Source organism: Lepidochelys kempii, chromosome 19, assembly GCF_965140265.1.
Source record: "Lepidochelys kempii isolate rLepKem1 chromosome 19, rLepKem1.hap2, whole genome shotgun sequence".
NCBI classification, from domain to species: Eukaryota; Metazoa; Chordata; order Testudines; family Cheloniidae; genus Lepidochelys; species Lepidochelys kempii.
Genome location: NC_133274.1, coordinates 4,137,526 through 4,164,488, shown reverse-complemented (window position 1 = coordinate 4,164,488; position 26,963 = coordinate 4,137,526). Strand labels below are relative to the sequence as shown.

The window sequence follows — 26,963 nt, the reverse complement described above, 5'->3', positions numbered from 1 at the left end:
CAGGACGCCTGCCAATTGCACGCCGCGGAATTCCCTTGGCTGGCAGTAAGAGGCAGGCTCTGTAGCTGCCGGGGCCTGATGCTAAGGGGAGATATGACCCAGGGCAGAGTGTTACGTTCGCCTCCCATGCAGGCTTTGTCCCTGGCCCGTCTGTGGGCCGCACGCAGCCCAGCGCATAGAATAGTTGGGCGCTAGTGCAACTGAAGTGAATTGCTGGGCTCAGCCCCCCGCCGCGCTGAGCAGCGGCAAGTCCCCAGCTTCTTGGCCCATCCCCTGCTTCCCCCCTCTCCAGCGCACAGGGGGCAGAGGGGTGGGTCCAAGGAGACATAGGTTGAAGGGCAATCCTCATCTGGCAGTTGAGGGGGCTCAGCTCTGGGCTCCCTTCCTAGGGCCCTCTGCTCTGGAGCCGGAGCAACCTGGCTGCCTCGGTGCCAGATCAAGCCCTCCATCCTACTTGTCCCGCTGGATGTTGTGTGGCTAGGCACAGCAATCCGGGCCTGCACTGGGCAGAATCCGGGACACAGGACCGAGAACACGCTGCCGATTTGGCACGTTGGCATCAGTGAGGGTGCTGTCCCCTGGTCCGGAGGTGTTACAGCCTTTTGCTTGATGGAAGCTAGCTCCCTGCTCCTAGCTGCACAGCCGTCCTGGCTCCTGGTGAAGCTCTGGGAAAGTTAGGCCCTGCCCTTGCTCCCCCTGGCTTCTTATACTGGTTCACCAGCCTAAGAAGAATTCTTTTCTCTTTGCACACTTCCTGCAGGCCCACACCTTTCGTGCTGGGCAGAAAATAAGGGAGGTTGTTGCGTGGAGATGAGCTGGAGACCTCATGCTGCCTTTCTCTCCCTGTCTTCCTTCTGCAGGGAAGGTCGTTCAACGGCATAGCCTTTAAACAGGGCTGCTTTGGGGGAGCTGACTGCTTTTTCATTAAGCAGGAAATATCGGGACAGACAGAGAGCTGTGCAGGTGAGTGCAATTTACCTTCAGTTTCTCTGGAGTATTGAATACAGGACTCTAAGCTGGGTGCCAAAGAATAGCACTAGGAAATGGTTCTGACCTGAGTAGACAATTTCCCCCTCCCTTTCAAAGTAGAGTTATACACATCTGTGAAGGAACTCTGTATTTATTTCACATTTTCCTTTAAGTCATTTTGATCAGCCAGGCTGCTGGGTTTTAGATTTGGAGAACAGAAGAGAATGTAAGGGTCTGGGGGAACTGGAAGGGGAAATGAGGCTGGATTTTTTCACATTGTTTCATGCAAGATTTATATTGTGTGGGCTATAAAAAAATAAATAACCTGTCCCGGATCACTAGAAGGTCCGACATAAAGTGTCTGAAAGGTTCCTATCTCCAGAGTGAAGTGGTGAACTGTCCAATAATCAGAGAGAAAGAAGGGCACATGAGAAAGTCTCTCAGAAATGTTGCTAGGATATAGAAAGAAAACTGCACTTAGGGCCCAATCCAAAGTCAGTTGGCTTCCGATCAGGCTGTTATTTTCTGAAAGCCTATGTGTCTCAATGTTAGAAGGCGTGGGGGGCATTGTCCTCCATCTGGTGGGGTTCATGCCCCTCTTTGGATGCTGCTAAATTATCCAAGCCCAGGAACTGATGGTTCCTACCCCTGGCTCATAAAGATTCTCCTGGAAACCAAAATGTCTTTGCCACTGGAGGGTACCAACTTGCTCTGAACTGCCTCTAATTCCCTATAATGCCCCAGCATCCCCCCATTGGGCTATGTTCTCTACCCAGCCCCGTCTCTCTTTGCATACAGGCCTGTCCTCACCTCTCACTCCACCTGTAACCGTCATCTGAACACTGCACAGAAGCAAACAACCCTCGGGCCTCCGTTTGCATGGGCAATTTCTCTACCAGAGGGATGGGTGGGTCTCCTTGCTATCAGTAGAAAGCAGAAGAGCCTTCAGCCTCATGGTATCAATCTACTGAGGGAGACTACATCCATGTGTGCATTACAGTGATGTGAGTCAGGGGATCCAGGCAAAGCACTCTTGTCCCCCAACACGCTTACAGCAAGACCGCACTGTGCCATGGAGATGGGGCTTCAATCATGTCCCTGAAATGTTCTAAATCCTGGAGGACATGGATAAGGTCCCATGCCCAGGAGCCATGTCCCATTGAATAGCTTGGGGGCCTTCTAGCGGGACTTTCTGTCTTCTGTTGCAGAAGCCACCAGAATCTAACATATCTGTGAATCAGTCCTTCTACCATTCAGCCAGCTCTCACATTCACTAACTTCCTTTACAGTGGCTTAAACTTAATGTTCTTTCTTGGCTCTGATCCAAAGCCCATTGAAGTCAATGGGAGTCATTCCAATGGGCTTTCAGTCAAGGCCTTTGTGTCTTCTATAAAATACACCTGATATCGTCCAGAACCAGCTCGTCCAGTCCAGGGAAACTTTATTCCTTCCCACGATTCATTTCATGACCATGGGCACATTCTTTCCGCATGAATAGTGCAAACACGCAGTGATCCAACGTCTAAAGAGCAATCAGGGCTTTTGGTTACGGAACTTGCTGCTACCTCAGGAAAGGGATTGAAGCGCAGAAGCTGTTGTTTGTCTCTGTTCTGGTTAGCAGCCTCTGAAAAAGATGGAGCATTTGCCCATGAATTTTGGGCAATAGTGGCTTTGAAGTTTTATTCCAGCACATTCCACAGCCGGGCAACATCATCATTTTTGTAAAAAGGCCAATTTTGCTGGGAAAGATTTTGAGCATTTGCCCTTTTGCAGGTTTCAATATTAAAAAAATAATTATCCAAATGAAAATTTGCAAAATATAGAGGTGTGTGCTCAAAATCTGTACAATTTTTCAAGACAACTGGAAGCATGTTGACTCAAAAACAGTCCTGCAATTTGAACCAAGCGAGGCAAACGTCACAAAACCCTCCTCGGAAATTCAGAATGAAATGCAGAAGATCTCTGCTGAGGGTTTCCAGTGTCATGCTGTATTGCATGCACGGCCCTCTCTGTGATTTTTTGCCCGCTGCTATTTTCAAAGGGTGAAATTCACCCCCGTCAAGAGCGCCAGTAAAAGGCCTCTGTGCCACTTAACTCCCTCGCTAGCCTGCTTCAGTGATGCATGGGCTTTTTGCTGACCAACTGCACAGTGACTGCATAAAAATTACGGGGGGGGCTACCCTCTCGGTGCTTTCTCAAAGAATCCCATCTCCAAAGAGACACATTTACACCTGTAAAGGTCATTTTGCTTACTTCCCATTACGTAAAGTCAAGGGAGGGTTTTGAAAATGCAATTGTATCCTTTCTACCTCTAACAGCTCTGCCACCAGAAATAGGCTCTGTGATGAAAATCTAGCTGACAATTGTCTTGATGAAATAAGAAGCACAATAGACTCCAGCTCACGCTCCCTATAGGTGCATTTCTCCCCACCCCCACCTCCCGGGCTATAATCACAGCAGAAAACCACTTGCCTTTTGTCAGTACAGTGAACAGCTCTGATTCAGTGACATGGGCCTGCATGCTCAAAAGTCGGGACTGCTTTTGCGTGCTCAACTTGAGACGTGTTAAAGGGTTGTGATATTCAGAAAGTGCTCAGCACACCGCTGGGTGGGAAACGGTTTTTGTGTCTGATGAACGTTTTCACAACATTGAAACATTTTCCTGTCGCAAATTAGGATGGAAAATCAAAATTGCAAAAATGATCACAAACCGGGAGGAAAAAATCTCAGATCGGGTCAACAGAAACATTTCACTTGGAGAATTTCTACAGGTGTCATTTCGATTTTGACCTGTTTTTACTAATTTCTTTACGATAAGTAGCTTAAATTTTGAAATGAAAAGTCGATTTGAACTACACCAGAATTTTTCATTTTGAAAACATGGAAATGAAGTGTTTTGACAGTTTCAAAGCTTCCCCCCCCCCGCCCCAAATCTTTCAAGTAAAGAAAAGTTGTCAGAACTGCCCCTTGCCTGTAGAAAGTGTGCGTTTTGCTGACTTAGCATTTTCCAGGACGAAAATGGTTCCTTCACCATTTCCTAACCAGCTCTACTGAGCACCCACTGCCTGACAATCAGCCCCTTTAGGGTGTCTTGTGTTGAGCACCCGATCAGTGAGGCACCCCAAATTACTAGTCCATTGTGAAAACGTAGGGAACAGCTATTGGGCACTACGAAAGGGACACTCTGTAGTCACTTTTGCTATAGCTACCCCTTAAGGATCAAATTCTGCTCTCAGTTATACTAGTGTAACTTAGGGTGCTACCGAAATTGGCTGAGCTGTCTAGATAGCCAGGTGGTGTAGCTGAGAATATAACAACACCTAGCTCTGGTATAGCAGTTTCATCAGCGGATCTCAAAGCACTTCACAACGGAGGTCAGTGTCATTATCCACATTTTACAGATGGGGAAACTGGGGCACAGAGAGGGGAAGTAACTTGCCCGAGCTCACCCAGCCAACCAAAGGCAGAGCCAGGAATTGAACCCAGCTCTCCTGAGTTCCAGTCCAGTGCCCTAGCCACAATCTGGCCCTTATACCTGAAAACTTCTCTATAGGCACCTAGATCAAGTGTGTCTTTTCTTTGATATTATAGAGAGAGAACAATACTAAAAACTCGACTGGAATTAAACCACCCACAAAATGATCTTTCCTAGACCTCTGACTTGAGCCTACAGCAGGCAGGGCGTGCAGGGTTAAGGCTGCAAGGGAACCCACCCTGTCTGTTTTGTGTGGCCCAGATGACAGGGAGATTCATTGTTGTAGTTAGGAAGGCATTTAGCTCCCGTGCTGGCCAGCTTTCTGAAACTAACTAGACTGGTTAATAAAGCATCCTGAGGCGGCGTGCAGGTCAAACCCGAGCTGGACTGTCAGGGAGCAGGTTGTTCCAAAGTTGGGGTGGGGGGAGGCGGCACAGAGGAGGCCTAGTTCTGGGAGTTCATGCTACACAGTGCGAGCTATGCAGTCAACTGGGCATGGCCCGGAAGTCCCAGGAGTGAGCCCCAGCAGAACTGCAAATGAATCCACTGAGGACTCTACCGGTGCTGTCTCCTGGGGGTCTCAGTTCACTCCCTGCCTGGGCAGTGTATTGTCTTCTGGGAAGAGTATCCCTCCTTCGTCCCACAGAATCACAAACTGCATCCAGCTGCCGCTGGAGTAGAGGGCAGCAGACAGAGCACATAACACTGGGAGAAGGGGCTGCTGCAGCAAAGAGTCCTGGGGAAAACCCCTTCCACAGCCCCACTTGTAAGAACATTGCCATGAGGTCTTTTATGGCCAGGCAGAGCAGTCAGGGCTTTGGAATTTTGGGAGGGGCTTTAAAGGCAAGGTGGTGGGATATGGGCAGGAGCTGACTGTAAAGGGAGAGATGTCAAATAGTGTGGCGCTTTCTGAGTCAGAGATTTGCAGACTGATTGTAGCAGGCAATCCCAGGAGGAGCAGCCAAAGAGTTCTTCGTAAGGCTGGTCATAAATTTTCCATCTAAATTATTTTTTGATGGAAAATTGGGGGTTTGATTAAACCAGTTTTTGATGAAAAATGTCTGCTTTCTGCAGACTTTTTTTTTTTTTTTTTTTTTTTTTTTTGGTATACTCCAAACACTGAATGGCCAGAAAACTACAATATTTCAATTTTGAAAGACTGCTGCAATGCCTCTTGGGAGTTGTAGTTCCAGTGCCTCCTGCTCCCATTCTCCTCTACAGGCCGGGCTCCCCAGCTGGACTTCATCTCCCATGGTGCACTGCAGCCAATCAATTGCCATGCGACACGGCCCCCTAGCATTATGGCAGATGTAGTCCAACCAGGGAGCCTGGTTTATAGAGGTGAACATGGACATGAGGCAGCTAAACTACAATTCCCATGAGGCACCACAGAAGCATTTCAGAATTGAAATATCTCAGGATTTGGCCAAAATATTTTGGGTTTCAATTTTTTATTTTTTGCTGAAAATGACACCTTGAGGGGGGGAAACCCATACGCTGAATAGCTCTAGTTATTAAATTAAGAAAATCACATTGGATTAGAATTTGGACCTACTAACTTTTCCACCGGATGTTTCAGAGACCTTCTCCTCAGCATTGTCCATGGGCCTCCCACCCCGATCACGGCAGTAATGGGGATCGACCTAGCACAATTACTCACCCGCTTCGCTTGGGCCAGGAGTCAGCGTGTTGCTGTGCTTTATGCATCATCCTACAAAGTGTGGGCTGCAGCAGATACAATTAGTGATGATTATTATGTATCTAGGGGTGCTTTGCATGCTACGTCCCTGTGCAGAGGGCTAACCCAGGCCATTAGGAGATATGAGGCAATCATTTAGGAATGGGAAAGTGCAGAGTGGAAGTTTTTCCACCAGCTCTGCTTCCAGGTTGGGTAGTATTTTGATTCTCACACCTGCTCTGTAGTGATCAATCACCTTTATGAGCATTGTTACTATCATTACGATTTATGTGTGTTATCATAGCACCTAGTCAAGGACCAAGACTTCATTGTGCTGGGGGCTGTACAAACAGAACCAAAAGACCTTGGATCTGGCTCTTCTGGGAATGGTCACACATTAGCACATGTTGCAAGATCCACACCCCAATATCAGCAAAGGGTTAATACATTTCTGACCCTCTAGACTATGATCCCCTCCTCTTGTTTCCAGTTGTTAATCGAGAGGAGTAAAATCCTATTATATAAATTAGTTGTTTTATATCCAACCTGCAAAATATTCCACCAAGTTTTTGGTTTCCGGCAATCAGTTTCATGTGGCTCCTGTTTTGTTCTCTTACTGGGGTAAGGTGAAGGCTGACCCTGCATAGCTTGTATATTGGGGAATTGCCCCAAACGCCCCTGAAAGCTTGCCTTTGGGACTTTGCATTTCTTTTGCTGAAATCTACCTCCACAGTGTTCAGTGCATTGAAACACAGGAGTCCTACCCTATGTCTGAATCTCAGGGCCTGATCTTCCACTCACTTTTACCAGCTGACTTCAGTAAAGTCATCCCTGATTTACGCCAGTGTAAATGAGCGAAGAATCAGGCAGCTAATTGTCCAGTGCTTTGGTTTGCAGGTAGGTACCTTGCCCAATTCGTCATCTCTTACTAATAAGCCTTTGTCAAGGCGATGAGCAATACAGATGAGTCACTCCGCAATTCAGCTGTGACCCAGCAGGCTAAATGAAAACATTCAGCACTGCATGGGTTAATGACGCCAGCTGACCTAGATGTAGCCCGGATTCAGGTGGGACGGCTCCCCTTGGCTCTGACATGGGCTGTGTTAGCCTCATCCCCAGGCTGACTTTGGTGCTGAGTGGCCTAAGGAATTAGACGCCCAAATCCCATTGAATTGCAGTGAGAGTTGGAGGCCTAAATCCCTTTGGAAATCCCAGCCTTGGTCACTAGGGAACGGGGTCTGGATTGGACTGATGATCTGTCTGTACCAAGAGGGAGGGAGGGAGGGAGGGAGGAAGAATGTATCGGGTGCCAGATCTAGGATCTACTTCACCTCTCGCCTGGTAAAACCCATAAGCCAACACGAGCTGCTCCCTCCTGAGCCCAGGTGCAAGGCCCTAATGGCACTTAGCAAAGCCTCAGCCTCATTCCTGCTCCCAGCTGTGGAAGAGAGCATGCCAACTGGTTTCCAGATTCCCCAAAGAGATGCTCTGTAGGCAGTTCTGGAGCTGGGCAGCCACACAGGGCCATTCTGGAGCTCCTGGACTCCAAGCCACCGGTTTTCCCGTCACCAGAGCCCCTGCAGCCACATCGGTCATGGGGGAGAGACTACACTCACAGTGGCTGCAATTCACCCCGTGCAGAGGGCTATCACAACGACTCTGCCGGCTAAATCCCACTCCCAGCCAGAGCTCTGCCCCGAGGGCTTCGGGGTACGTCTACACACTGCAATAAAAAACCAGCCAAACCCATGACAGCAAGTCGCAGAGCCTGGGTCGATGGTCATGGTGGGGGACTCGGGCTATGGGACTAAAAATAGCAATGCAGACGTTCCCGCTCGGGCTGGAGCCTGGGCTCCGAATCCCAGGGGAGGGGCCTTCTGCAGATGGATGAATTTCCCCAGCCAGAGCTCTGCTCCCCATAGTCTTTGCCCTCTTGCTGGGAACTTTTCCGCTTCAAGCGGTTGAAGTTACAGATCCCTTCTTAAAGGGGTGCCCCCTGGTGTGTTTGCTCCAAGGACAGGGGCAGCCTGGTGTGAGGATCAAGGTATTGAAATGTGAGTTCTTTCAAAACCAAGAGAATCACTGAGCAAAACTGCTTGGACCAGCTCCCAGCTGGGGTGCATCAGTGAAGCTCTGCTTACTTCAGCTGAGCTGCGTTGATTTATACCAGCTGGGGATCTGGCCATTTGATATTTCCCATTGAGTTCCCTTCATCTGTTATTTCTCTTGCTTTTCTCTGACTTAGGTGAGTCTGGCTTCCCCCGAGGCCCGTCACCATGGATTGGAAGATGCTGCAGGGCCTGCTGAGCGGGGTGAACAAGTACTCCACGGCCTTTGGGCGCATCTGGCTCTCCGTGGTCTTCGTCTTCCGGGTGCTGGTCTACGTGGTGGCGGCGGAGCGCGTGTGGGGGGACGAGCAGAAGGACTTTGACTGCAACACCAAGCAGCCCGGCTGCACCAACGTCTGCTACGACCACTACTTCCCCATCTCCCACATCCGCCTCTGGGCCCTGCAGCTCATCTTCGTCACCTGCCCCTCCCTGCTGGTGATCATGCACGTGGCCTACCGGGAGGACCGGGAGAAGAAAAACCGGGAGAAGAATGGTGAGGACTGCCCCAAGCTCTATCGCAACCCGGGCAAGAAACACGGCGGGCTGTGGTGGACCTACCTGCTGACCCTCTTCTTCAAGCTGACCATCGAGATCAGCTTCCTCTACCTCCTCCACAAGATGTGGGATAGCTTTGACCTGCCGCGCCTGGTCAAGTGCGCCAACCTGGACCCCTGCCCCAACATCGTGGACTGCTACATTGCCCGGCCCACTGAGAAAAAGGTCTTCACCTACTTCATGGTGGGGGCCTCCGCCCTCTGCATTGTCCTCACCGTCTGCGAGATCTTCTACCTCATCTTCAAGCGGGCTGTCCGGAGCCTACACAAGTGGAAGAAGAACTCCAAGCACTTGGTCAACTACAACCAGGCTTCCACCTGCCAGTGCCACCTCAAGCTGGAGCAGCAGGATGGCAAGGCCAAGAACAAGCCTTTGGATGCCCTCCAGGCCTCCTCTCCCAACTTGACTGTGATCTGACAGGGCGTGTCGGGGGAGGGAAAAGCCCTGATGTTGGCCAGGGACAACTGGCTTCCAAGATGGCTGCCTGCCATGCCTCAAGTATTACTGGAATATTTCAATGAGACCTCAGTGGCTATGACATATCAAGGGAGAGGAGGCGCATCGCCAAGGCAGGATCTCTCCCCGTTCGGCGTGGCTGACTGAGTTGTGCATTTTGTCGGGGCCGGGCGGAAAGGACAAGGCCCTGGCAGTAGATTTATATGCTGCAGCTGCTCTTAACATGCAGGGCACAGGTGGGTGGTTTGCCTAGCCAAGGAGGATGTGTGAATCCAAAAGTCTATGCTTTTCATTATTTACATGGTATCAAGCCGCTCCATGCAATCCTGCAGGTTGGAGCTTCCCTCCTACGTGCTCAGACAGGCCACAAGGGAAGGGAGGAGACGGCTGGCTTTTAAATCTTCGGAGAAATGACTAATGTAAAGTTGCCAAGGACAATATTTGTCTGCTGTTCTCTCCCCCCTCTGCTAGACTCGCAGCTGCCAGGCCCCAAGCGCCAGCTCCCTTCGCAGACTCCATCACGTTGCATAGAGAGGTGCTTGGGCTCAGTACCTCAGCGGATGGTTCATTAACTAGGACGTTGATGGAAGGGGCTTTATTCTGATACAGAAGCAATGAGCAAATCCTGGCCTTTCCTGTGAACCGTGACCTTACCAAAGAACCAAGTCCATGGGGTCTAGCAATTCTGTGGGAATAAAGTCATAGGCACAGAGTGGGATTGTGGGTGTCTCTCTTGGGAGAGTCTCTGTAGTTTGCATCTATCTCAGAAACTTCAACCTCTCTCCAAAAGCACTCAGATCAGAGAGCAAAGAAGCCCCCGCACTGTGCCTTCGGGTGCCTAGGGAGGGCATTAAACTTTGCCTGGAAGAGTTTAGTCAGTAAAACATCCTAGATCAAAACCTTGAGTTAATGCACTAGCTATAACAGTGATTCCACAGCCCAGCTTCTCCGTTCTGAACTGAGTGGCAGGAGTAACAGTGACTCTGCGGGGGAAAGAGTTTTGTATATTTTCAAGAAGCAGCGGAACAGCCCAGTGGAGTTTGGGGGTTTGTGACCTGTTCTGGGCCACATCTCAGGTGACATAAACGGAGCGAGGCCAGTTTCCACCAGCCGAGACTCTGGCCTTACAATTTTTGGTTTAAGTTGTTTTCTGTTGTAATGTTCAACATTTTCCCTAACTCTGTAAACCCCCATTACCAAGTAGCTTCTGGCTGAAACCCAATGAGTTCTCCCATTCCTGGTTGAAAATGGGATCGGGATGCAAAATTCAAATTAAACGTGTCAAATTCATCCCTGGGGTAACACCAGTCAAATCCAGTTGAGGTATCAGTCCAAATACACCAGACATGACTCTGTCCCAGTGAGTTTATTATTAACCATGGTTGGAAATCCATACCCATGCACCCCAGTAACTGATGTTGCATGGCTGGCTAGGACAGGACATAAGTCCATAAGATCTGAGGAATCTGAATGTATATGTATTTGCAGGAAGTTCTTGTTCTTTGGATTTTTTTTAGTACTTCACCAAGATGTTTCTGACTAAAATAGAGTCCTGGGTAGCTGATGGTGCACATGCTTGTGTATATTGGGAAACGTTGGCCCATCCCACAAGAATTTTTGAGACTTCAAAAAAAATTCCCATCCTGAATCAGGACAAAAAGTCAAAACCATGAAAATTTTCATGAACCGAGAATCCAAAAGGAATTTCCGATCTGGTCGAATGAGAGACTTCCTTTTGGTAATTTCCAAACCTTTTGTTTTGATGTTGAACTTTTTTATACTTAAATTATTTTTACATAATTTAACTTAAATTTTGAAACAAAAAGTCATTTTGACCCCAAAACCAGCACTTTTTTGTTTAGGAACAGGTAAGTAACAAGTGTCTCGGATTTTGCTGGCACGAATTCAGGCTGTCCTAAAGGCAAACACTGGCTTCTGTTGGGACCTTAAGCTCTGTCGATTGCCAGGCTGATATTTATTTATTGGTCAATATCAGGCCATAGGGACCAATGTCATCCTTGAAGGATCTGCATGGAGAAGGTCAGTCTGTTTGCTCATACTATTGTGCCCTAATGGCCACACAGCTCCTTTAGAAATCCCAGGAAAACATTTCCCTGCAGCGAGAGGACGAGATTAAAAGAGATTCAGAGGTGCACCCTGTTTAGAAGTGCTGTTTTATTTCTCATTAGCTCAGCAGCTGACCCGCCTGGACTGTAAAACAAAAGTCCCAGATCCTCATTCACACACACCGCTCCACCTGTCTCCCTTTATACGCCCAGAGCAGTGTAAAATGGCCTGCATGTAAATGAGAAGCAGGCCCACTCTGATGCGCCATGTTTTGGTTAACAACCAGCCAGGCCTCTAAACCCAGCTTCTGCTGCCCTGCATGTTGGGCCCAATTCTCTGTTGCCCTTGTAACATTCTGTACCCACTTGGCACCAGTGTGAATGCAGGAGAACACAGCCTTTTGGGCCAGCTGTTTACAGCTGTGTAAAAAGGGCAGCTACTTCTGATCTGCCAGCACTTTGCACTCACTGTGCAGCAGACTGCAGCAAGCGCATGGTAATGGCGAATCAAGCCCCTGATATTAATAACTCCCCCATCCTCCTCCCCTGAAAATGAATGCCAGGTCGCCACTCACGGGCTATATCTACACTCCAGAGCCTGCGTAGCTATGCCAGTATTGCCCTCTAGTGTAGACACAGCGTACTCCAACAGAAGGAGTTTTTCTGCCTGTGTAAAAGCACCACCTCCCTATGCCGACAGAGGTCTTCTTCTGTCAGCACAGCTGCATCTGCACTGGGGGGCTTGTCAGCATGACTTTGTCTCTAGCGTCTGGGCTCCACTCAGATTGCCCTAGCTGTGTTGCTCAGGGCTGTGAAACCACGGCCTAACCCCCGGTGAAGGCGTGGCAAAGTCGACAGACGAATTCTTCCATCCACAAAGCTACCACCGCCCAGAGGGTGGATTAACGACATAGACAGAAAAACCCCTTCTGTCTCTGTAGCACCATAGCTGGGCAGCTGTTGTGTGGACATACCCTATGAGTGAGGGCTTTTTTCACACCCCTGCCCGACATCGCTAGACCTGTATAAGTTTTAAGCGCAGAGCAGGCCAGCCCTCGCTCCATTTTGCCGAGTGGCTGCAGCCTCCAGGGAGTTCTCTCTCAGGCAATGCACAGCTCAGAAAACGTTATAGACAAGAAACATTTAGCAGCTACTTGTCAAACATGTTTGCTGGGTCGAAGTCATGTTGGGACGAGCTCCTAAGCTGGTAAGAACCGGCAAAGCCTGTTTCCACCAGCTGAGGATCTATCCCGTTGGGTTTTGATTTGTCAATCCCAGTCAACTTCATTCGTTTTCTTTTTTGTAAATGTGCCCCTCCCACACTCCTCCTGTCTGGGACGCTCCAAAAAACGCTTCACAGCAACGCAACTAGTATTTTGTATTTTACAGCTTTCCTGCTGGACTGGGGGACGCATGTCCCACCCCCGGAGGCCAAACAAACATTTGATTTGTGTAATCAACCAGGTAATGGAATGGCCAAATAAATGTTACATTGTTTATCTACAGCTACATGCCTGCTTTCTCTGAGGGATGTATACGATGGGGCATGGCCTCTGCTGGGGACCATTTGCCTATTTCAGCACGGGACCACTGTATCTCATTTAGGAATGTTGCTCCCATTATTAGGGACTTATTGTGGTAGGTGCTGTATGTACATACTTGTCCCATAGAGCTTACAGTCTAAATGAACAGGGTGAAATGGGAAACTGAGGTACGGAGCGGGGAAGCGACTTGCCCAAGATCACCCAACAGGTCAGTGGCAGAGTCAGGAATAGAACCCAGGTCTCCTGAGGTCCTGACCACTGGACCACGCTGTCCCTGCTCGAGATTGCCCACAGACATTGAGCTGGATTTAAGTTTGCTAAACACAAAGTGCCCCAGGATTGAAATGGAGACCAAAGGGAGTCAGCAGCTCAGTATCGCTTTACCCCCTTGCAGCTTGAAGAGGATCAGTGCAACTGTGATCAGGTGTGGTTAGAAGCATTTCCACGGACAATTGCTGCCAAATCTGGAGAAAAGAGGGGATTGTCTCTGATATGTTGAAAGGAAAACTCTTTTCTGCCTCTGGTTAGTGAAGCAGTGGATGGCTGAGATACGGTAGGGATGGGACAGAGAGAGGAGGGGAGAAGGGTAAGTGCAGAGATAGAAAGAGGCGCAGCTGAGGATGGATGGATGCATGAACCCAAGCCAACAAGTTCACCTGTTTGGCTTCAAGGGTTAGGGTTAGGGTTAGCAGAGTTAGGCCCTAACCAGGAATGGGGGCTGTAGGCGTGGCCTTGCTCCTGGCCCACTGGTGCTCAGCCCTGGTATTCCATCAGCCCAGGCCTGTCGCCGGGACGTGCGTTGCCCACTTTGCAGCCTGCCACTTCGCCGCATGTCATTAAACTTTAATTCAATATAAGCAGGCTCCATCCCCCCAGGAAATCAAGAAGGGATCAGCCCCAATTATTCACTAACCCTTGATAAATATTACAGTAAATAGGGATGATTTCCATTTAATCTATTCTTAAACAGCCCCGGCTCTATGCAAAGGGCCTGTCAACACTCACTCCAGCTGGGGCTTCAAACACCGACTCGCCTTGCTGGGCCCCACCTCCCATTAGGCTTTCCTATTAACCCTTTCGTGGCACCATTCCAGGCCCTAGCGCTCCGCGGAGGTCAGTGGGATGTGGCTCCCAAATGTACCGGCGGTTCAGAAATTCCTTTCTACCGGGCTGCACCTGTAGCATCTACCCCTGCTGATCCATCGCCCACTGAAATCAATGGGAAAACTCCCCTGGACTTTGGCTCAGGTTCTAAGACAAGGAGGGAGAGAAATCCCAGACTCCTTGGACTTTAGCTGCATACAAATTCCCTGCTTCGAGCAGCACTGGTCTCTGTCATTCTTTCCCCCTGGCCTCTGGGAGACTCCAGCACGCCTAGAAAACCCAGCATTGACCTTGCCAGCACTGTCATGGCTCAGGCATTCTGGCAGATGTACTGGAGAGGCCATCCAGAGACCTCCAGCCCTGGGGGAAAGGTAGACAGTGACCTCGTCACCAACGAGTATCAGAATCCTCTTTGCTTTGGTGATTTTGTCCCGTGCTTTCACTGCTGACACGTGATGACGCTTCTGGGGCGCATCTGCAAAGATGAAGCATTTCCTAGATCCCCATGCCAATGAGTCCCAGGAAACAGCCAGGCCTGTGCAGAGAAGAGCATGTGTCCACGTTCCCTGCACCCGCTCAAAGCACAGAGTGAAATATAGCGAAGGGAACGTCAGTCGCTGGAAAAACAGAAACTCGCAGAAAGACCAAACATCCGGGGAAGAAAACAGGCCAGAGACGAGCTTCAATGCAGCTGGAACGGAGGAATTTTATATTCTCAATCAGAAAACTTTGCTAGGAGCAGCTAAGGCTGCAAAGAGTGGCAGTGGGCCTGATTCTGCGCTTACACCAGCGCAAATCAGGAGTAACTGCTTTGAAGTCAGTGGTCCCGATCATCAGCTCTGATGTAAGGCAGCCAAGCACCACTTCTCCAGTGACAGCAGTAACCACTTTAAACCCAATGAAACTGCATTGTTGTACACCCCAATGGTGTAGGACTGATGTAAAAAAGGAGAGGAGGATCTGGCCCAGAGGCTACTAATCAGAGTTGTTTGAATATGGGGTAAACTATGCTAGGGCATGACAATACATCAGATAAAGGAACCACACCATCCCTTGCTTTGTGTTTGTACAGGGCCCAGCACATCAGGGGTGCTACCAGAAACAGTATTATTTATTATTGAGGCCTATTATTATTAGCAGCAATGCTGAGGTTCCTGCCCCACCCTTCACGCTGCCCCTCCACCCTAGTTAATGTGCCTCTTCCCAGGGGCGAATCCCACTAGTTGCTATTTGAAACTAACCTGTTCCCTTTGGTTGACATGACTTGCCCTAGGATTGTCTGTGTTTGCATGGCCACAGATCCTGACCCCTATTGGCCCAGCCCAGGCAGAGGGCATTGGGAATCTGTGGCCCATATGCACCCGGCCGATAGGGATGTGCCGTGGCTGAGGATAAAGAGATTAGTGTGTGGGTTATCCGGCCCTTGGTGTCTATTTTATGACACAGCAGGGCCTCCTGAAAGAGACCCCCTGCTAAAGAGCCTGAGCTGAGTGCAACAAGATTATTTGTAACCCAATGAGCAGCTCCCTGCCCTGCAGCTCAACCCCCTGCACATTAAACACGTCAGCTGCAGTATGGATGGGTCTGTCACAAGCGCTCAGCACCGGCCTAACTCGGCTCCCCTGGAAGCCAATGGGACTTAAGCATGTGAAAAGAATTAAGCACATGCTTCACTGCTTTGCTTAATCAGGGCCTATATTCTAAGGGCCACATTCTGATCCCCTGGCTCACGCTGAGTTACATCCCATGCCATGCCTAATCTCCATCAACGCCATTCAAAAGGATTTAGGAAGGTGAAATTGAACCCCACCTGATCAGATCCTTGGAACCAAACTCTGTCTGTTGCCCTACTCATGAGAAGCTCCTCTCTGAGAGCTTGTTGCCTTCTTCAGAACATCTAGAATCATGCCTTTCTAAAGACACAGGGCCATATACCCCATGGGCATTTCAGCAGAAATCCCTGGTTATTCCAGTGCAGGAGTTCTGCTTAAAATCTGATGGCATGTTATGGCCCCTGATTGTTTAATTAAGCTCATCCCATTAGATCAGCGTGTGCCTTTAACCAAGGGAAAGGTTTATTTATGAGAGAGACGATGCTGTTTTTAAGAACAGTAGAACCGCAGAGTTCCGAACGCCTCGGGAATGGAGGTGGTTTGTAACTCTGAAACGTTCAGGACTCTGAACAAAACATCATGGTTGTTCTTTCAAACATTTACAGCTGAACACTGACTTAATACAGCTTTGAAACTTCATGATGCAGAAGGAAAAATGCTGCTTTTATGCAGCGTAATTTAAATGAAACAAGCACGGAAACAGTTTCCTGATCTCATCAAATCTTTTTTTTTCAACTTTCCCTTTTTGTTGGTCGTTCACGTTTATCACAGCACTGTGCTGTATTTGCTTTTGTTTGTCTCTGCTGCCACCTGATTGCCTCCTTCTGGTCCCAAATGAGGTGTGTGGGTGACTGGTCAGTTCGTAACTTGGGTGTTTGTAACTCTGAGGTTCCTCTTTTGAACCAGTGGTTTTGTGGGAATCCTCCGTCGGTCCAGTGCCACCCAGGGATCAATCTGGTGAAGAATCCCCCACTGGGGAAAACACAACCCCTGTCCAAGGGCTCTGATTCTGCACCATCTCAGCACCCTCCCCGCCCACTGAGTGCCGTGTGCCAGGCGGAGCAGGAAAGGCTGGTGGCTGAGTCTGCCTGCTGCTAAAAGCACGGTCCTGTAAGCAATTCCTTGGCGGACTCCGTTGCACCCAGTGGGTGCTGGCCGTTCCACAGCAAACGTCAGCTCCTTGCACTGCCATCAGACACGCCGGCTCCCCCTGCAGGTTTGGGTGGGGACATCAGTCCTGCCGATTTTACTGCCACGAGACTGGCCACGCCCCTCATCCCCAGAATGGCGGATACTCCGCTGCTACCAGGCAACATCACGCTCAGGGGGATGCCATTTTGAGGTGCACACCACCCTGCCCCGCTGGCATAATCTTGCACGCTCTTCAAAATGGTGCCCCCTCCCTCCCCGTCCGATACGGGACAAAACCACGTCTGGGTTTTTCTCAGTACCAGACAGGGGAGAAACTTTAGAAAAGCAGGATCGTCTGGCCTAAAACCAGACCAATAGCCTACCGAATTGCCACATCTGTCTAACGTAGCTATGTGGCCCCCGTGGCCATGGTATCTGAGCACCTCCTAATCTTTGAAGGTATTTATTCTCCCAAACCACCGCAGTGAGGCAGGCCAGGGCTGTCACGTCCATTGTACAGATGGGAACTGAGGCCCAGAGAGATCCTGGGGGACATTTTCAAAAGTGTCCAAGGAGCCTAAGACACACGCGCTATTGGAAATGGAAATAAACCTAGATCTTGGGGGGGCGGGGGAGGATGGCCCAGTCATTAGGGTGTTGGCCTGGGTGCATTTCCCTTCACTGCCACAGACCCCCTGCATGATCTTGGGTCACTTTATGCCTCAGTTTCCCCATCTATACAATGGGGATAACAGCACTTCCTTACCTCACAGGGCGTTGTGAGGATAAACACATTACAGACCGTGAGGTGCTCAGAGACTACGGTGAGTGGGGCTGGATAAGTACCTTATATGGAGAGAGGCTTTGAACCTGATCTGCTGGAAATCACCCACATTTCAGACAGGCCTGAGAATTCAGTGTCTTTCCTCTCAGAATCCAACCAATTTGCCCAACAGGGAGTTCAAGAAGCAGTGCAGGAAAATGGAGGCACCTGGCTAGTGAAAAATTGCTGAGAGTAGCCACATAGCCTGAAGGAGTCACCAGCACCACTGCTGAGCCAGGGACCTGTGGCCTCTCGGTACCTCTGGGAATAAAGCCACTTTCATCTAGTAGCCTAAATATGGATTTAGGAGCTGAACTTTAGGGACCCAGGTTGGAAAACAGCAGCCCAAAAGTATCACCTCTGTTTGGGAGAGGGCAGAGAGCGAGGAGAGGGGGAGGGATGGTGGCTTATTTGGGTGGATGAGAATAAACTGGAGGGGGGGAAAGTCTTTTCATTCTTTTAAAACCCTGTATGATCCGAATTCCTCTTGCTCGTGCCTTTCTCGTTCTGTCCAAAGGGTGGTGCTACTCGCTAACAACCAAGTACCTGGGCAGTTAGGAATGCAACAGACCAGAGGGGACGGGGAATATACTGGCAGAAGCACCTTTATACTGGTACAGCTGCCCCCAGAATTAGGGCTTGTGCCAATACAATTGTATGGGGGGGGGAAATCACCCCCCTAAACCAACACGTTGCTCTGGTACAAAATGTGTGTGCAGGGCAGGTTATAGCCAGAGAGCGAGATTATGGGTTTGGCTGTGCCTCGCCTCACAGCGCGTGCAGGGTGCTGTCATGTACCCTTGTGCAAAGAGAGTGTAACGTGGGTGTGGAATGCTGCCCTACGAGGGGTGCATGTGTGTGTGTGTACACGTGTGTGCGTGAGAGAGATTCGGAGTGCGGCAGAGAGAACAGCCCTGTCTAGATTAGGGAAATCCTACGGCTCATTCTAAAAGGAGTTACCAACCCAGATTTAATTAACCTGTTTTTAAACCCCAGGGCTCCTAGGGTGGTCAGGGCTTTACCACCTGTGGTCATGGTCAGCCTCTAACCCTGGGAGTCAGAACCCTCTAACCCTGGTCCTCAGCCTTTACTAGCCACCTCTGGGCCAGTTCCCCTGCAATAATCAACCTCGTGCCCCCTTGCCATGGAACCTGCAAGTGCCCCCCTCCCTTTTGGCTGCAGCCACCCCTCCATCCCCTCTGCCTGCAGCTCTCAACTCGCTCAGCCCTTCCCTGGGAGCCAGTCACCTCCTCCCTCACCTCCCTGAGCGTGTGATTGAGTCTGCACCCCTCACTGCCGTCACACAGCCCTCAGCCAGGTGACTAGTCCCTGCCGAAACCCATGGGGCTTCCCAGGTAAGTGCTGCTCAGTGCGAGCGAGGGTGGAAGGATCAGGCCCTTTATGGTGGATCAGGCCCAGCTGGGAGCAGTCTGACCTGCTTCTGAACTCAGAGCGTCCCAAACCCTTGCGTATGTCACCAGCCCCAGCAGCAGCCCAGAGAGAGCTGTTCAACTTCACCCCCCTGCTAGCTGCAAGCTCAACCCCCCAAGCAGAGTCCCATGTGAGCTCTGGGCCAGGGCCTTACCCCTTAGGACAAGGGGGAGCTAGACGAGGGGGGACGGACCCTTGGCAAAGCATCTGAGCGGGGCACTTCCTAGGCTCCCGGCTCCCATAGCCCCCAGCCTAAGTCACTTGTGCACCGGCGCATTGGTTCAAATGCCAGAGGTCTTCCCTGGCTTCAGGGGAAGACGGCCCCGAAAACAGAGCTGAATCAGGGGCGATGCCCCCACAGAGGCCTGGTTGTCACCAGACTCTCATAGCTCAGGTCCCTGGCCCGGGATCTTCCCAGCAGCCCTTCACCGTGTTAGTTTTGGCTCCACGGGGGAGGCCCTGCCCTGATAGGAGTATTATTTCAGCCCTGTCTGGCTTGTTTTCCTCCATTTCCTATTTCCAGGCTGCCCTGGCCCCGTCTGCGACTCCCTGTGAAAGAGGAGGGAGCCCAGCAGGGCCACTCTCCCCCGGTCCCCGCAGCCGCTTCCCCCCGCCCGCCGTTCTGCTCTTCCCCCAGTATTGCGCTGATTTCACATTGAATCCGCGGCCAGGAAAAGAATAAAGTCCCCCCGCACACCTGCCAAAGCAGCTGCCCCTTTAAAGGAGGGCTCTGCAGCCAAACTATTAACTTTACCAACCCCCAGTTTCCTGCAGCTCCTCCCCCCGCCCCCCTGTGTAACTCTATCCAGGGTCAGTTTCCTCCTTCTCTCTAACAGTCTCAGGGATTTGGTGGGAGCAACAGCCTCCTGCATAAAGAGCCACAGGTTGTAACCCCCTTGCCCCACCTGGGGCAGAGCATTTGATTCCCAGCCTGTGGGCCAGCAGGGAGCCTGGGCCTGAAGTCACCCAGTTGTGCCTGGCTTCGGTGAGTAAACACCAGACTCCAGCTGGCTGCTGGGTCCCTCTGCCAAGCAGCCCCTCTGCTCTGGGGCATGGCTGGGCTGGCCAAGGTGCTGGGACTGGGGACAGGGGCTCAGCCCAGATGCTGCAAACCAGAGGGTTGCTGCAGGGAAGGGGATGGGGGAATGCAAAGGGGGTCTGTGTCCTAGCCCCCTGCATGCACCTTTGAGCTCAGGTGATGCATGCCTTAGCCCTTAGCTTCGCACCAGGCTGCCTCAGTTTAACCCTTTCATGACTGCATCTGGCCCCATCAACCCATCTCCATTGTGAGTCCTTGCTTTAAAGAGCCAACAGACCCCTTAATTGGTTAATTGATAGGTGTTCCTTACAAATGAGCTTTCTAGGCTAGGGGCATGGTGCTGCAGGAGCCCCTGTCCCGTGCGGGTGGCTACTGTGCTTAGCTCTGAAGTGCCCTTGGAAAGTGAGTGAGACCCTGGGAAGGAATTGAGTGAGTGAATCTCCCCTTCGGGCAGTTAATTGGGGCTGAAATGCCTTGTCTCTCTATTGCTGCCTTGACTTTCCTGGGTGATTAACATCAGAGTCTGTTTCTGCTGAGTTGAGCTCTGAGTAACTAAACTCTGCACCCCAAAGGGTAAGAAAGCGGTAAAGTGTGTGTGGGGGGGGGGGGTCTCTGCTTTGTCTGCTGCTGTGACCCTGGGGAGAAGGATAGCGCACCTGGAGCTTTCAAATCGTGCTCTTCTTCTCCCCCCCCACTTTCTCGCCCAGACAGGGGTGCTGCCTGGAAGGCTGGGCTCCTGTCCAAGAGGGCTGCTTAAGCCTCAGTGCTTTTGTGTCTCTAACGAGCTCCTCAGTAAGGCTGTCAGAAGGGGGGCACACAGCTGTCTATGCCCAGCCTCCAGCTCGTCTGCAGGGGAGGCTTCTAAAGAGAAGGGGGACTGGTCCATCTCTAACCTCTTACACCCAGATGTGGGCTGCTGCCCTATGCCCTTGCTCAGGGACAGATGACCCACTGGGCACCTGGATGCCTTGGCACAAACCTGCCCTGTGGCACCAACCCAGCTCTTACAAGAAGCCAAGGGACCGCTAAAGTCTATGTCCTGCCTCAGTGGCTTCTCGGCTGGACACCCTTTGGCTGGAGCTGTTGCCAAGGGCTGGTGGGAGAAAGGCTGTGCTAAGCCCCTAAATTCCAGGGGCACCCATGCTTCGCAGTGCTAAGAGGGCAGTGCTGGTGGCTGGCCAGGAAGGTGAGGGCTGCCCTTAACTGGCCCTGCACCTTTAACTAAAAACAGCCTGCTCCCAGCTGTAAGGTGCTGCTTTCTGATGGACCCTTGTTACAGCTGCACTTATCTATTCATCTAATCAGGCTTATCAGCACCCTGCAATCACCAGGTGAGAGGGGGTGTCCCATTCCCCCCCCCCCCTTGCTTCAGTGGCTAATGCTATCTAGCTAGTGTAGCTTTCTCTGCCGGATATTTGTGGTCTCCCAGTGTGGGGGCTTGAGTCTCTGGAAGGCTGACACAGTTCAATCTCTGAGGGGGGAAAAAAAAATTGGGAATTGTGCCTGCTTTGAGCAGGGGGTTGGACCAGATGATCTCCTGAGGTCCCTTCCAACTCTGATATTCTATGATTCTATGATCTTGCTGCAGCCCTAGTATTTTGGCAGAGATGGTAGCCGCTTACATCCCCAGTGATCAGCTTTAAGGTCCCATAACTAGCCCAGGGCTCCCAGGAGGGAGTAGCCCTCCCTATGCTCTGATGGCATGGCTAAGCCAGCATAGCAAACTCCTGCCCGGGCTTCAGCTGGGAACAAAATGTCTTGTGCTCCACTGAGGCCTGACTAGGGTTGCCAGGCGTCCGGTTTGTGACCGGAATGCCTGGTCGAAAAGGGACCCTGGTGGCTCTGGTGGGCAGGGCTAAGGCAGGCTCCCTGCCTGCCCCAGCTCCGTGCGGTGCCCGGAAGCGGCCACCAGCACCTCGTGGCCCCGGGACGCATGGGCGGCCAGGGAGGCTCCACGCGCTGCCCCCACCCCGAGTGCTGGCTCCGCAGCTCCCTTTGGCCAGGAACCCCAACCAGTGGGAGCTGCGGTTTGAGGGCAGTGCATGGAGCTTCCCTGGCTGCCCATGCGCCTAGGGGCTGCCACGACGTGGCTTCTGGGAGCTGCAGTAAGCACAGCTGGGACCCTGACCCCCCTCCTGCACCCCTGCCCCACCCAGAGTCCTCTCCCGCATCCAAACTCCCTCCCAGAGCCTGCATGCCCCAATCCCAGCCCAGAGCCCCCTCTTGCACCCCAAACCCTTCATCCCCAGCCCCACCCTAGAGCCTGCACCCCCAGCTGGAGCCCACACCCGCCTCCTGCACCCCAACTCCCTGCCCCAGCCTGGTGAATGGAGGGAGGGGGGATAGAGCAGGGAGGGGGGATAGAGCAAGGAGGGGTAGGGCCTCGGGGAAGGGGTGTTTGGTTTCGTGCGATTAGAAAGCTGGCAACCCTAAGCCCAACCTCACCAGCCAGTTAGCACCTAACACGAGGTGCCCATCTGAGTCCTTCCTCTCCTGCAGAGCTACCTGGTCCTCAAAGCGATAGCACACGCAGCGTTAAACGTAGCTCCGTAGAACCCAAGAACTGCATGCGGAGCTGGCTAAAACCCAGCGTCCCAGCTCAGGCTGGGGGTGGGCAGGCTGTGGTGTCCCTCTGGCCCTTGTCTGGGTTCCTAGTCGAACGGCGCACTAGCCATGGAGCAGAGTGGTGGGGAGTGCTGCCAGGCCATGTGGCAATCTGGGAAGCCCAGTGTGTCTCCTACCTCTGGCTTTCACGGAAACAAGGGCTGAAAGGTCAAACTGTCAGGTTGACTTAACTCTTGTTCTCTCTCTGCCATCAATAGCACAAGACCCCCTAGAAGATGGGGGACTGGGGCTTCCTGGAGAAGCTGCTGGACCAGGTCCAGGAGCACTCAACAGTGATTGGGAAGATCTGGCTGACCGTGCTGTTCATCTTCAGGATCCTTATCCTGGGCCTGGCTGGGGAATCAGTATGGGGGGACGAGCAGTCGGATTTCCTGTGCAACACCAAGCAGCCGGGCTGTGTCAACGTGTGCTACGACAAGGCCTTCCCCATCTCCCACATCCGCTACTGGGTGCTGCAGTTCCTCTTCGTCAGCACCCCCACCCTGGTCTACCTGGGCCACGTCATCTACCTCTCAGGGCGGGAGGAGAAGCTGAAGCAGCGGGAGAGCGAGCTCCGGGCGGCGCAGATCAAAGACTTGAAGGTGGAGCAGGCTCTGGTGGTGGTGCAGAAGAAGATGTCCAAGATCTGCGTGGCGGAGGACGGCCACATCAAGATCCGTGGCTCCCTGATGTGGACCTATGTCATCAGCGTGATCTGCAAGAGCATCTTCGAGGCCGGCTTCCTCTTAGGCCAGTGGTACCTGTATGGTTTCTTCATGCCACCCATCTTCGTGTGTGAGAGGGCCCCCTGCCCCCACAAGGTGGACTGCTTTGTCTCCCGCCCCACTGAGAAGACTATCTTCATCATCTTCATGATGGTGGTGGGCATGATCTCCCTGGGCCTCAACCTCCTGGAACTCTTCCACCTCTGCTGCAAGAACCTGCTCAGCAGTGTGAGGAAGGCCTCCTCCTCTCCCAGCCCAGCTGTGGACATAGACTCCTTCCCAGACAGCAAGCAATGCCATTACCTCCCCCTGAGCGAGAGCCACTCCCCTCCCTACCTGGCCTACAACAAGCTGTCGAGCGAGCAGAACTGGGCCAACTTCAACACCGAGGAGAACCTGGCTCTGCGCAGTGGCAACAAGCCCTCCCCTGAGTCCTACGCCCCAGGAGCCCAGCCCCTGCAGGAGAGGCAGGCCAGCCGGCCTGGCAGCTCTGCTTCCAAGAAACAGTACGTCTAGGAGAGCACTGAAACCAAGCTGCTGTGTCTCGGGGGTATCCTTTGGCCATTGAACGAGGGGACACTCTGGTTCTTGGGCATCTTGGCCATAGGACCTGTTTGCTATAGAGGCTTTAAAAACAAAACCAAACCCAAAAGCTCCTGTTGGCGACCCACTTTGGTTAACTAGCAGGCACCTCCTGCTCTCCACTGTTCATTGTGTGTCTGTGTATTTAAAGTGTGGGTGCCGTAGATGTGCTTTCAGGTATGTGCACCTCTCTGCAGACTGGTCTTGCCATAGGACGTGCACGTGGCTCAATTGCATGTTGCATTGTAGCCAGCTGGCTGAAGTTTACAGGGTGTGAGGACCCTTCCTACCATTCTGCTGGCAAAACGTACCTCAGGCTCCCTTGGGGAGGGTTATTCTCTGGTGCCTTTGTCTGTACAAAAGACCCTAAGTAACCGATGTCATGTGATACCAATACATTCGCCTTTCTCCAGCTGCAGTCCCGGGAGAGCTGTTGCTTTCTTTTTTTAAACTGTGTAGACATGGAAACCAAACAAAATCCCTTCTTCAGCTACAGAAGCATCTTCAGTGGAAAGCTGCCTGGGATATTATGCAGCTTGCGTTCAAATCCAAGGTGCTTTGCCTTGGGGTGGACCAGCGACTGCGTCTTTGGGGCAATATGTGGGGAAATATCCTTACTATAACTAGGGGAGATTTCCCTTTCCTGCTCAATGGTTTCCATCAGCTCTGATCAGAGCTGTGCTTTGTAACCTAAACTCTAAATCTCTCTAGCCAAGACCTTTAATTCCGAACCGGTGGAGTTAATCTGGCTCAGCCTAGGTCAACAATTTGTCCTTCTAAAGGAGGCAGTGGGGGAAGCCTATTTGCCTCTGAGATCTTAGCAGCTGCAAGCATTTGGCACCAGCCTAGAAATTCCATTGGGCAGCTTGCTGTAAGAATTAATGTGGGGTTGGGGGCACTGGAGTGCCAATCAAAGCAGCTGGTCCTGCTCATAAACCAAACATCTCTTCTTCTGGGTCACCTGACAAAATAATCCCGACATCTAGATCTTGCCACACCAAGTTGAATGACTCAGTAGCTTATCCGTCCAAGCTGAGGTGCCTGCCCAGGGTGAGGAAACTCTGATGCACTAAGGAAAGGACGTATCACAGGACTTAACGCCTACTCCCCTGAGTTCTGTTGCCCCAGAGCAAAGTTATAAGCACTGTTCCCCATGTATGTTCAGAGTAACTTGCTGTCCATGTATTTATAGGTGTAAGGGATCCCCATGGGTAGCTCCAGTAACAGCCCTGGTCCTCTGCCCCAGGTGGCCTCATTTCTGAGGCACAGATTTCCATTGGTTAATTTTTATTTTTATTTTTAACCTGCTGGTCTGACTTTAAAACGACTGCAGCTTCAAAGCCCAGTATTTGCCACTGGCTCTGTTAAGCTGTCAGTTGGCTCGTGCTAAGTGCGAGTGTTCGCTTCCCAGCTGCTTTACAGGGATCCCACTGTGTGCTCAATTCTCCTGGGAATGAGGGCCTTCACGTGTGGAGTGTGAGCACAGGGCCTCTGCCGGAATGGGGCTGCCCACAGATTCAGCCAGGGTGGAGGGGAACCTGGTTGTTGTAAGTGAATTGCCCCATTCAGAGACCTAGAACCACTGACGGGGGGCAGGGGTTTAAGGCTGATCACGCTCTTCCTAGGTTCCCTTGCCTCGGGCTCCCCGATAGGGACTGATTGCACCAGTCAACAGAACGGGCAACTCCTGGCCGGCAGAGATCTGATGCTGGAGTAGCTGTGGGGGTGGCGGGGGTTGAGGTATGGAGCTGCCTGGCAGAGTATTCATGCGCACTGTTTAGGCTGTTGATTATTTCACTTTAATGAGCACCCAAGTCACCCCCAAAACATCTTAATTTTAAAAAGGGGTAAGAAAAAAAATCCAGTAACTTTGTTTGTTTGCACCAATGTCCTCTCCTGCTGGGGTGTGACATGCTGGGAGGGTGGTGGGCGAAGGGAAACCTGCTGTCCCTCCTCAAGAGAGCAGGCTCCAGTGAATTGTGCCTGAATAATCCCAAAGCTGTGAAACCAAAAGGGTCTAGCCTTATGTCCTTCTGACTGTTTGTTCCATTTTTAATGTAAGCCAAACCACCACAGATGCCTGCTCAGTCTGTATTCTTATCTCACCAAAGTGCACACGCTCCAGGCTGAGAGAGGAGCAGATGGAAGTTGGTCTTCAGCTCTTTCTGGCAGACTTAATGTTACATTTTTGTCAAATAAAACTTTGACATAAACTACCTCCTGCCGTGTCTGTTTGGTGCTTTCTCACAGATCTAGTGTAACGCGTCTAGTCCGGTGGTTCTCAGTCTAATGCTCCCAGCTTTTTACTGTGAAATGCTGGGTTACTTGGCTTGCCTTCTTTGTCACTATCAGCGGCGCACTTCAAATGAAGTTTTTGCCTGACGCTATAAATTAACCTGGGGTCTAGTAAATGTGGTGATCTCATCATGCATGACTTGGGCTGAAATGGTCTTGTTTGAACTTCAACTCCAGGTGCTGACCAGACATATGAAGAATGGGAATGACCTCAATTCCCTCCATACGGGTGTACCCCAGCTATAGCTCCCTGCCTTAACCCCCCGTATCATGGCTCAGCAGCCTTTCTTCAGCCCTTCCTCACAAGCAGCCTCCCTATGTAGCCCTTAGTCACAGTGAAATCAATCTGCCAGTGATAAAGTTAAGGGGGGCGGGGTTTCACATGCCGTAAAAACTGAGGGCGTGGTAACTAATGAAGAGGACAGATCACTGATTCAGTGCTAGCTGGATGGCTTGGTAAACTGAGCCCTGTGTGTTAATAGGGCTAAATGTATACATCTAAGAACAAAGGAGGCCCTACTCCTAGTGTGGGGATCTCTAGCCTGGGAAGCAGGGAACTGAAAAAGATTTGGGGGGGTTGTGGTGGCCGATCAGCTGAACATGAGCTCCCAGTGTGACTCTGTGGCCTAAGGCAATCCTGGGACCTATAAGCAGAGGTATCTCAAGGAGCAGTAGAGAGGTTATTTCCTCTCTATTTTTGGCAGTGATGTGGCCCCTGCTGGAGTGCTGTGTGGAGAACTGGTCCCCACCATTCAAGAAGGA

At 51.4% G+C, this 26,963-nt stretch overlaps 2 protein-coding genes across 3 annotated transcripts; both read left to right on the top strand.

Annotated features, from left to right (window-relative positions):
- Nucleotides 1–770: 770 nt before the first annotated feature.
- Nucleotides 771–12,885, top strand: GJB3 (gap junction protein beta 3). Its single transcript, XM_073317802.1, has 2 exons — nt 771–963; nt 8,368–12,885. The coding sequence occupies exon 2, from the start codon at nt 8,399–8,401 to the stop codon at nt 9,203–9,205; it is 807 nt and encodes a 268-aa protein (XP_073173903.1). The 5' UTR covers nt 771–963; nt 8,368–8,398; the 3' UTR covers nt 9,206–12,885.
- A 6,891-nt stretch (nt 12,886–19,776) lies between these two features.
- Nucleotides 19,777–26,122, top strand: GJA4 (gap junction protein alpha 4). Of its 2 annotated transcripts, none has more exons than XM_073317547.1 (2): nt 19,777–19,941; nt 22,818–26,122. In XM_073317547.1, exon 2 carries the CDS (start codon nt 22,836–22,838, stop codon nt 23,838–23,840), a length of 1,005 nt encoding a protein of 334 aa, XP_073173648.1. In that variant the 5' UTR covers nt 19,777–19,941; nt 22,818–22,835; the 3' UTR covers nt 23,841–26,122. The 2 variants fall into 2 exon arrangements, with proteins under 2 accessions (XP_073173648.1, XP_073173649.1); XM_073317548.1 differs by lacking the exon at nt 19,777–19,941 and adding an exon at nt 19,968–20,568.
- The last annotated feature ends 841 nt before the right edge of the window (nt 26,123–26,963 follow it).

Excerpts from the sequence above, each read along its gene's own strand:
- GJB3 (XM_073317802.1), top strand. The coding sequence starts at position 8,399 with ATGGATTGGAAGATGCTGCAGGGCCTGCTGAGCGGGGTGAACAAGTAC.
- GJA4 (XM_073317547.1), top strand. The coding sequence starts at position 22,836 with ATGGGGGACTGGGGCTTCCTGGAGAAGCTGCTGGACCAGGTCCAGGAG.